Raw genomic sequence first — 11,972 nt, 5'->3', positions numbered from 1 at the left:
AAACCTTCTTCGAAAAAAACATGCTATGAAAGCCGGTAATGCAGTTAAAAAGAGCTTCCATTGTTGGAGTCCTCAACTTCAAAGCATTCCTGAAGAATGAAGAAGTCTGGTATGGTACATAAAACTTGTTTAATGTGTACTAAAAAGTTGTAACATTTTGTAAATTATATCCAATCATTGTGTAACTTTTTCATGTACATTTTCTTCATCATTTGGGGAAGGGGAAGAGTGACACTGGATTCATTTAAACAATATTTGTGTCACTCCGACTGTAATATTGTCAGCTTTTTTATGTACATGACATTCTAAAACTTTTATTTCTTTGGAATTTAGCAATAACACTGCATTGGGTGTTCGTTTTTCTGCAATTTGAGAAAGGTAGACTTCAGTATAGATATACTTCAGCCATATAGAGTATTTCATCCTTAAAGAACAAAGCCCAAGCTTATCTTTCAATTACCAAATATTTTTAAACTCTAATCCTAAATATATTCGAAAATAAAAAATATATATATTAAAAAATAAGTCCTTTAAGCAATGAGAGTCAACATTTCAAATGGCAAAATTTGGCTCATCTAATATTTAAATAAGATGATTGATGAATAACATTGACTGCACCCCCGAGCAGAAGTTGAGGCGTATCAATGGTGGTTGACAATTAAGAAGGGTACTCAACCGGATCAGATTACTTGAGATCATTTTAAGAGCACCTACCAAAGTAAATATAGGGGGCAAGTTATGTGGATGCTCGTAGACGCGAGTTTATGAGCCTTACTCATAAATTTTGTTAGTACTCTATTCGTAAGTTGTAAATTTAGTTTTTATATTTAAATTTGATAATTTTTAGTTTTTTATCTTTTGAATTTTAAAATTTTAGTTTTTACCAAATGATAGTTGTTAAATCCATTACGTTAAGTCATGTTATTTTCAAAATTTAACATGACAAACATATTATCACAAATGCAATGTCATATCAATTAATCATTTCAAAATATTATTTGAAAATGTCAATTAATAGATTTAATTATTGTTGTTTGTGTCACTATTGAAATTATGAAAAGTATAGGTACTAATAATTATCCAATTGAAGAATATAGATTAAATCTACAACTTTTCACGTAGTACAGGACTAATATATAGTAGAATTTAATCAAATAGATTTTAATCATTACGGTTTGAATTAAGACTAATCTTTCAAATACATGAACTAAAATGGATACAAATTAAAATTTAATATATGCACAGTACAATTAGTAATAAGAGAATTTGACCTTTAAATAATTGTTCGTTCTATTATGTTTCACTAAATTATCGCAACTTTAAAAAAAAATTAGTGAAATGGTATTTTTTTTTTTTTTTTTGGTAAAATAGCCACGTTTTGATGAAGAGATACCCCACGTCAACGAAAAGCCTGCCTCATCATCATTACTTTTGGAAAGCACAAATGACGAGGCATATTTTTGTTTACGTGACATTATTTGTCAGTTTTTTTTTTATTTTGAAATATTTTCTAGTTTAAGATGCACTCATTTTCGTGTGAAATTGATTGTGTTTATGTTTGATTTATATAATCTTTTAGATTTTCTTTTTGCTGTAATTTTGAATAATGTCATTTTCTAATGTCCAAACTTGCAATCTCACATTGAGAGATTAGGAACGAATATACGAAGTGAACATGTTGGCTTCGAGTTTAGTTCTCTCTTGTTCCTGTTGCCTCTTTGGTTATCTTTCTAATTTATTTATTTAATTATACTCTTTGTTTTAAAAAAATTAATATTTATTTGGATAATTATTTGATACACGTGTAAAGGAAAGTTTTATTCCACAAGAAAGTTGAGATTTTGCCACATGTTTTTTTTTAATTTTTAAATATAACTTAAGAATAATGACAAAATCTCAATTTCGCTTGTGGAATAAAAAAATTTCACTTTCAGTGTATCAAATAATTATCATATTTATATATATATTAATTTGTATAACCCTTAAAAGTAGAGGTGATCATAGGTTGGGTTACCTGGCCCGGCCCGACGGCCAGTCCGAAAAATAGGAGGGTTTAGGTAAAAATATAGGCCCAAAATATAAGTTTGGGCAAAAAATGAGGCCCGTTTAGAAAACAGGCCAGGCCTCGAGTAAAATATTTTTGGCCCGGGCCTCGGCCCGAATTATATATTAAATATATATATATTTTATTTTTAATCAAATATATATTTTATATATATTTAATATGGGCCGGGCCAGGCTCAGACTTAGCAATTTTCTTTCAAGCTGGGCCAGGCTCAGACCTAGAAAATAGGCCTAAAATTTTGTCTGAACCCAACCCGAACCCGGCCCGGCTGATGATCACCTCTACTTAAAAGTACTTACACAAAATTGTCTTTTTTATGGAAATAGATGCTCATAATTAATTTTAATTTCATTGTTATAAGATCCAATCCATAAAACACAATGTAAATAACAAAATTATTAGAAGGATTGATAAGTACTCATAATCCATATATTTTGGACTTTACTTTTTATTTCTGTTCAAGTAAAATATTATGTTTTAGCTTCATTTGCATGCTTAGTGTCACATTTGCATATATTAGCATTTTTATTCTAATTTTATATTATTAGCATTATTAATTTATTTGGTGTTTCATTATTCCAATTAGGTGCATATGAACTTGGGATGCAAGTTTGAGGACCAATGGAGGTGAAATGAATAATCAAAAATGAGCAAAACATGAAGAATTAAAGGAAAGACAAGTGGGTTGCGGCTCAAAACTATGGAGCCGCAACCCCAGATCTGGAGCCATGGCACAGTTACTTGTGATCCCCAACGCCTCGACGCAAGATACGACGCCCCAGCACCTCGATACCACCCCAATTCAATGTTTACTCGTCCCCCGAAGACCTTCCGCGCTCCCATACTGACGGAGACCCTCCCAACTCGAATTTTTTAATGGTTTTGGTGGAGTGGACAGCCCGAACTCGTGTTTTAAGGGTATATTAGTATTTTAAAATTTTATATTTGATATTATACCCTATATTTGACCTCCTAAAAGCCGTTTTACTCACTTTGGTCATTTTTCTATTTTTCTTCGAAATCAAGCGTAATAAAAGACACGTTTTTACAATAGATAAAGAAAGCGACTTTAGAAATTTAGTAAGACCGTTTTAATTTATTATTTGATTTTTTTTCTCATTAAATTCTAGTTGTTGTTGGACTTATTTGTTGAACACAAGAACAAGAGAGATAGATGCAACTACGACATTAATTCTTGTACTACATAGTTAATTTTTTTAGCCTTGCGTTGCTATATACTTGTTTTGTTGTAGTGAACACTTTAACAAAACGAGTCATTGATACTTTAAAAGGAACAAAGGATGGGTCTACTTAAATATAATTTTTGACTACTTTAACATGGAAGTTTCTTAATTCTTCACTTATTTTTAGAACATTAAGGATGATGTTAGATTTAAGTATGGGGGAATCGAGTCGAGTCAAATTAGTTTGCATGAATTTTTAGCTATTTTTTTATTTTTTGCATATTTTATGTCTTCAATTTTTGCATAATGCATGTAGTTTGCATGAAATATTAACTCAAAGAGATTTTGAAATATTTTTATATGTCTATGAGATTAATAAATTTGTCATACTGAATATTTTCAAAACCTAAATGGTGAATTTGTATAGAATTTGTAACATTGATTTATGTTAGGATGTTTGCTAGAACAATAGATACTTCATATCTAAATTCACGGTTCTTTTCTATTGATATGCTTCCTATAATCAATTTTAAAATTTTCGAGAGAATAATTTTGTTTGAAACATACTTACAAAGAATGATCTAGGTGAACTTTTGATATGTTCAAGCTTGAGTATTGGATTGAACATTGATGAATGTCCTTAATTGGATAATATTGATAGTAAGCATGAGAACCGATTACTCTGCTATCTAAGCTTCAAAAAAAAATTAGTGACCCGACTGAGTAATCGAGAGTAGGTGCTTGGCTATTATTTACCTTCACGTCAAAAGGTTCAGTGCTTCCTAGTATACTCCGCTGATGTAGATATGAGTAAATTCAAAGACTGTTTAGGTTTGATTATGTAACAATCTGATTTTCAATTGTGTCAAAAACAATAGTTTCAGAACCCCGTTCTTCGATGATCGAGTCCGTAAATATTAATTATTAATATTTACGAGTCAATTATAGTATTATATTAAATTTTGGTTTAACGAATTTGTTAATTGAATAGTTAGTTAATGTATAAGTGTTTTGATCCTAAAGATAGTGGTGTTGGAAAATGAGATATCGGGACCTCGTTTCCGTAAACTGAACCCGTAAAATATTTTATTAAATATTTACGGAGTTATTGTATAGGTGAATTGAATTTTGGATAGGTAATTTTGTCGAATTAGTGACTAATTAAGGTACAGGAACTAAATTGTAAAAATGGTAAAAGTTAATCACTATAAATTTTTAAATAACCAAAGGAACAATTAGCCCCTTATTAACAAATAACCTTTTAACGGTTGCTTAGGAATTTAATTTATCAGTAGCCTTAAAAACAAAACAAAAAACTCAATTTTAACCAACAAAAGCACAATCAAGGTTTATTTAAGTTAGATTTCATGTCCACACTACCCAGATAATCATGCAGTCGTCACAAATATTAGAAATCAATCAATTGACTAATTATTAAATTGACAAATCAATCATTCTAAGCTATTAAATACCAGTTGAATATTTAACAAACTAGAACAATTTTAATCAAACTAGAAGACATGCAAATGCTAAGTAGTAAAGAAAAATTAAGAGCAATTTGATCTCACAAACTTGTAGAATCAAACTCCGAATATTACTTCAAATCGAAAAGAAATTTAGAAACCCATAAAGAAAATAAAACACAAAATCAAAATAAAATTAAGAGCGGTTATGTCTCTCTATCGACCTAATAATGTCTATTTATAGGGAAAAAAAACAATACAATGAAGAAAATACAAAAATGCCCTTGAATACATAAAGCAGAATTTTTCTAGATTTTTTGATAATTTTCGCATCAAACTTTCATTCCTTGTTTGGTGTCTCATAATTTTTTTGGGCTTTAATCATTAAATAACTTTAATTAGATCGTTCAATTTCATTCAAAATGGTATATTAAGAGCCCAAAGTAAAGGTTGTAGCTCAAGTTATGGTCAAAATACTGAAATTACATTATATTAAAAATTCAAACAAAAATAAATTTTAAGCTCGTTTTCTCCAATTTTTCATTATCAAAGATCAAACCAAAATCACTCATTTAAATCAAATATAAGCTTAATCAATTTAAATAAAAATAGTGTAATATAAATAAAAATATTTGCAAGAAAGTAAATACTCATTTTAATTAAATATTGAGACAATCAATTGAAGTAAAAAAATATAAATAAAAAATGAAAAAAAAATAATGAGAATAGAATATCGATCCCAGGGAGGTTTCAATCTCAACCACCACTTCGATTCTTTCTCTGCCGTCTTCGGCTCTATCCCAGAGAAGTGTTAGAAAAACTTGTGATGCCAAAAACAAAATTAAATAAAATAAAAAGGAGTTACATACCATCGAAAGGTGCATCCGCCTTTGGCTTCGAATTTCTATCCAAGTGACTAGGGGTGTTCATTCGGTTAACCGACCGGTTAATCGACCTGAAATTGCTATAACCGAATTAACCGACCTTTCAAAATTTTTAATCGTTAACCGAACCGAATTTTTTTTAAAAAAATTAACCGAACCGAATTTTTTCGGTTAACAAGGTTGGTTAACAGAATTAACCGAAAATTATGTGTTTTTTATTTTTGGTTAAAAATTACCCGAATTACAAGAATTACCTGATTAACTGAATTAACCGAATTAATTGAATTACCCGAAAATTACCCGAAAATTACCCGAAAAAAATTGCCCAAAAAGTTCGGTGTTGAGCTTGAGAAAAAATTGGGCCGGGTTTAATTTGACCTATTTTAGGCCTTACCCTGCAAAATTCGGTTTACCCGATTTTTTTCGGTTAACCGACCAGTTTCGAACCGATTTAACCGTTAACCGAAAAAATAAAAAAATTAACCGACCCCCGATCGAATTTTTTCAATTAACCGACCGATTAACCAAACTCGGTCGGTTAACCGAAAAAAAACCGGGTTAACCGAATTATGCACAGCCCTACAAGTGACCTCTTCCGATGGTAGTAACTATGATGGTTAGTTGCCAAAATTTTTTTATTCGTCTTTGTTGAGGTTAGACTCTGGCCGCTGTAAGCACGTGGGATTTGTATTACATTTTTGGCTTAATATCAAATTTGGCCACTAATATTTACATGTTTTGTCAAAATGGCCCTAATTGTAAATTTGAGTTTTTTTTTTATCATCAACCTTTGTTTTTTTTTCAATCTTTTTTTTTTCTAACAAATTTAATGAAAGTACCATTAAAAAAACTAATGGAGATGATGGAGAATTTCATATGTGGAATATTTTAATGAGATGTAACTTATTACTTAAATAACCCATTAAGATAATTACATGTGAAAAATAATAAAACAAATAAATAATACATTAAATTAAAAAACTCTTAATTTAATAAAATAGATGTAATTATCTAAAAAAATTAACTCAATAGAAAAACTTCTTAATAAACAAACGTATGAAAGATGAAAACTTTTTAAAAGAAAAGAAAATTTGGAATCTTGAATTTATTTATTATATCTATTAGAAAAAGTAGATTAGAAGAAAGAACGAAAATTGATGGTAAAAAAGACTAAAAATACAATTAATACCATTTTGACAAAATATGCAAACATTAGAAATCAAATTTGTCATTAAACCTAAATTTTTCTAAGCTTTTTAGTGTACCTACCTATATATATTTTATCATAAATAGAAGTTATATTTTGGCGGCCGTCTTAATTAATAATTACTAAAATAAAATCTGGTTTGAAAAGAAGCCGCTACTGAAACAGAATTAACGGTTACACTGGTACAATTTACAATACAGAGATATCTAAAGAGAAAAACATTTGATTTCTAATGGCAATATCTTCAACTGCTGAATCTTGAAACAAACCTCAAAATGGCTGCAACTCTACTTCTTCACTATTTCAACGCACCTAGAATTGTTTCACTCAACCATTCCGAACCCCCCAAGACAAACCCTTTTGCTGTAACCCGACCAAGATTCTCAAAACCAAATCAACTCCAAACAACCCATTCCAAAGCTTCAAACATCTTAGCCGAACCCACCCATTTCACACTCATAGATGCTCTTTGTTCCTTTATTGATTCCGGGTCCATAGAAAATGCACTCTACTTGTTTGAAGAAATGAACCACTCGGACACCTTCACCTGGAATATCATCATTAAGGGTTTAGCCCATAAAGGGTTGTTCAAGGAGGCAGTTAGTTATTTCCGTAGGATGGAATTTGAAGGAGCTAGACCGGATAAATTTACTTACCCATTTGTGCTCAAAGCCTGTGCTGGGTTATTGTCTTTGAAGGAAGGGGAAAAAGTTCATGCCAAATTGATTAAGGTTGGATTAGACTTGGATGTTTATGTTTGCAACTCTCTCATTTCTATGTATATGAAAGTTGGGTGCGTTGAATTGGGAGAGAATGTGTTTAAGGAGATGCCTGTGAGAGATTTGGTTTCTTGGAATTCTATTATTTCTGGCTACCAATTTGTTGGTGATGGTTTGAGTTCGTTGGTTTGCTTAAGGGAAATGGTTTTGATAGGAATAAGGCCAGATAAGTTCAGTTTTATTAGTGGTCTTGGGGCTTGTTCTATTGAGGGTTGTCAAAGAAATGGGAAAGAGATTCATTGCCAGGTTATTAAAAATGGATTTGAAATGGATTTTATGGTTGAAACGTCGCTTATAGATATGTACGGGAAGTGCGGTAATGCGGTTTATGCAGAGAGGGTGTTTGACATGATCGTTAACAAAAATACTGTTGCTTGGAATGCTATGGTTGCTGGGTATGTTTCTAATGCTTGTTTCTCTGAGTCATTCTCTTGTGTTAAAAAGATGCAAGAGGTTGGTAAGTTGAGGCCAGATGGTATTACAATGATAAACTTACTTCCAGCTTGCGCACAAATGGGAGCCCTCTTGATGGGCAAGTCTATTCATGCTAGTGCAATCAGAAAAGGGTTTCTCCCTCATGTAGTGTTGGAGACTGCTCTGGTTGACTTTTATGGAAGGTGTGGGACGTTGAAACTGGCTAAACATGTCTTTACGCGAATCAATGAAAAGAACTTGGCGTCGTGGAATGCAATGATTGCTGCTTATGTACAGAATGGACAGTACTCAGAAGCCTTGGATATGTTTCAAGACATTTGGTACAAATCTGTTAAACCTGATGTGATAACATTTGCAAGTATTTTACCAGCATATGCTGAATTAACCTCCTTGAGTGAGGGTAGGCAAATACATGCTGTTATTACAAAATTGGGGCTTACTTCTTCTAATACCATCATCTCAAATACGATTATTTACTTGTATGCCAAGTGTGGAGATCTCCAGACTGCAAGGAGATGCTTCGATGGCATGTTTTGTAAAGATGTTGTGTCATGGAACACAATCATTATGGCTTATGCCATTCATGGGTTTGGGAGAATTTCCATCCAGTTGTTCCATGAAATGATAGAACATGGTATCAAGCCGAACAAGAGCACTTTCGTTTCTCTATTATCATCTTGCAGCATTTCTGGTATGGTCGATGAAGGGTGGGAATACTTTAATTCAATGAAAAGAGATTATGGTATTGACCCAGGAATAGAACACTTCGGTTGTATGCTGGATCTTATTGGTCGAACTGGGAATCTTGATCTAGCTAAGCGATTTATTGAAGAAATGCCACTAGTACCAACTGCTCGGATTTGGGGTTCTCTACTAGCTGCAAGTAGAAAGGCCAATGACATAGAATTAGCAGAAGTTGCAGCCAAGCATGCTTTATCATTGGAACATGATAACACAGGGTGTTACATCTTGCTCTCTAACATGTATGCTGAAGCTGGGAGGTGGGAAGATGTAGAGAAGATCAAAACTCTTATGATTCAAGAAGGCCTAGCGAAAACAATGGGATGTAGTACAGTTGAGACAGACTATAAAATTCACAGGTTTGTTGATCAAGACAGGTCAAATGCTCAGATGAGCATGGTCAATGATGTGATGGATATCATATCGAAAATGACAGCAGACAAGGAAGATGCTTATGCTCATCGTATTACCAAGTTGAAAAGAACAGATTTGACAAGAAAACGACCTAATTTACCAGAGAATCATAGTGTGAGATGGGCCATCTCTTTCGGATTGATCTCAACAGAGTTGGGATCTCCTGTTCTTGTTAGAAAAAACATTAGAATTTGCGAGGATTGCCACAATGTTGCAAAGAAGATCTCAAAGATTACTAAAAGAGAGATTATAGTAGGTGACTCCAAGGTGTTTCATCACTTTCAAGATGGAAACTGCTTCTGTGGAGATTATTGGTGATAGCTGCTGTTCTACGCCAATATAGCCATGAAAACTATTGGAGAATGGAGATATGGTTTTTCTGTAGGGTATGAAGAGATGTGAGGAGTAGTTTGGTAAAACACGAGGTTAATGGGATAAAAAGGTATTCCATGGATTTAAACACAAAGGAGCACGGAAACGAGGTTTGTTTCGGGGTTCAAATTTAGTGTTTGTATTTATGGGTGTTTTTGAACTCTCTGTATCTCTATGTTTATAGTGGATTTTTCTCTGTAGACAACCGGGGCGAGACCATGCTCAATAATTTTCTCGTCTATGTCTATGTCTCGTGTTGATTAGGTTTTACACTTACAAATTCCAAACAGAAACAATTATTAATAAATAAAATGTTGGTATTTGATAATTTTTTGAAAGGAACAGATAAAGATGCATTAAAGAGAAGAATTTAGTTCACGTACTCACCTAAGCTCCTCCAACTTTTGATCAACTTTACTTTTCCTTCTATAACCTTAGGGTAAAATCAGAAAATTTTGGGTGAAAATAATTAAATTGTATATTTTTACGAAAGTAAAATATAATTTCACCATTTTAATATTTTTAAAATTTTAAAAGATTAAATTATTTTTTTATCACTTTTAAGGACTAAAGTATAATTTTATTATTATTAATTTACAATTTTATAAATTCTAAAAAACAAACAGATAATTAAATGCTAGTAAAAGCAAGAACTTTTTTACTGTGACCTTGCCATGAAAAATCTGTCATTTTGTGGTTATAAAAGGACATAGTTACTATCCGAGGGATTAGTTTAATTTCTTACATTTGATTTGTTCTTTCTTTTCACCCAAAAAGAATAGATAATCATTAGCTATTGCCTATTAATGAATACCAGTGGCATCGACTTGAAATGTAATCAAATTAAACTTCTTCTTTTTTTGAATTCTCCAAATTAAACCATTAAATAATAAGATTAAGGGTTAAGGGTTAAAAGATTAACTTTTCAAAAATTCAATCAAGTTTTTTAGAGAAGTACACCTCTCAAATTTAAAATTTGTATTAATTAAATCATTTGACTAATAGCAACAATCTTTTATCATTACAATATTGACGTCACTATTAATTATAACTAATTTGGCCATTATTATAATCACATTCCAAGTGTGACTAATTGTTGAGAAATAGTGTCATGCCATCAAACAAGTTTAAAAATAAATAAAAACTAAAAGTATAAAATATATATATATATATATATTTAAATATATATATAAATTTAAGGATTTATAGAAAAAAAATCTATAAAAGAAATCATTTCTAGCTGCCTATATGTAAATTTTCCTTTACACCACACAATATTATACAAATTGAGATTCATAATGTCTCATCAAATTGAACCAATCCTCTCTAACATCCTTTTGTCATCCTAAAACTCAGATCAGAATGGTCTCAAAAGAAAAACTTTAATTGATGATTTAGACAATTAAGCCTCCTCTCAATGTTTAGCAAACTGCTGATACAAAAACTCCTCAATTTGGAGCAGTGGGGAACCACTCGGTTCTTTTTCCACTTAACTTGCTTCACACTTCATTCTTCAACAATTTGCATATATATACATATATTTCATTAATAATTACAGCTTAAAATAAGTAATTTTTTACATTTAACTTCGGAAGGAAAAAATAAATTAATGAAAGGGTTGTTTATTTATACATGTAACTAAGAAAAAGTCCAAGGAGTATGGTTTAAGGTCTATAGATGTTTGAAAGAGTTATTTTTGGAGTGATTTTTTTAGAATGCAACACTTACAGGAAAATTAAGATGTAATAGGTGTTGAGTTTAAAGTGTCATAAAATAGTTGAATTCAACGTCCATAAGAGTTGATCAAAGTCTTGTTCCATCAAGCTAAATTCATATCCGTAATAGTAAAGTATAAAATTCTTAAGAGGGATCTTAAAAAGTGGTCAAAAGGAACTTGACGAGGCCACAATAATGCTATTTCATCGTTAGTGAATGATTAGACAATAGTTCTGCATAAACTATTCAACACTAACAATGAATCTCGACACTCATGGATGTTAAGGTACCCTTAAAAATATATTTTAGAAAATAAATTTTAACACATCTATTTTAATAATTAATTACTTTTTCCACGAAATAAAAAAAGATAAATATCAAATTTATACGTAAACTTTGGTCTAATGTGCAATTTGATACAAGAACTTTGATTTGGTGCAATTATACACATGAGATTTAAATTATGGTTCATATGTTTATATGAAACTTTGGTTTTGATTTAAATTTGTACACATTTAAAGAAAGTGAATAACTTATATTAGGATCATCCTAAAAAACATAGTTTTAGGTACCAATAAAATAGTGTCACTTTATCAAATTTTAAAGATAACAAAGTAGTATTATACACTGAACTATATCTACTATATTCTCCAACTCTAGTTTTTTTTTCTTAAAATAAGTAATTAAAATAAAAAAATCGCTCTAAAATTTA

At 31.0% G+C, this 11,972-nt stretch overlaps 1 protein-coding gene across 1 annotated transcript; it reads left to right on the top strand.

The window, feature by feature from the left end:
- The first annotated feature begins 6,911 nt into the window (after positions 1–6,911).
- LOC105785943 (pentatricopeptide repeat-containing protein At4g35130, chloroplastic) lies at positions 6,912–9,872 on the top strand. Its single transcript, XM_012612153.2, has one exon. It carries the CDS (start codon positions 7,079–7,081, stop codon positions 9,488–9,490), a length of 2,412 nt encoding a protein of 803 aa, XP_012467607.1. The 5' UTR covers positions 6,912–7,078; the 3' UTR covers positions 9,491–9,872.
- The last annotated feature ends 2,100 nt before the right edge of the window (positions 9,873–11,972 follow it).

Source organism: Gossypium raimondii, chromosome 1, assembly GCF_025698545.1.
Source record: "Gossypium raimondii isolate GPD5lz chromosome 1, ASM2569854v1, whole genome shotgun sequence".
NCBI classification, from domain to species: domain Eukaryota; kingdom Viridiplantae; phylum Streptophyta; class Magnoliopsida; order Malvales; family Malvaceae; genus Gossypium; species Gossypium raimondii.
The sequence above is the reverse complement of the archived record's forward strand: the minus strand, read 5'-3'. Positions and strand labels throughout refer to the sequence as shown.

What these genes read in the sequence shown, in the direction of transcription:
- LOC105785943 (XM_012612153.2), top strand. Translation starts at nt 7,079, where the DNA reads ATGGCTGCAACTCTACTTCTTCACTATTTCAACGCACCTAGAATTGTT.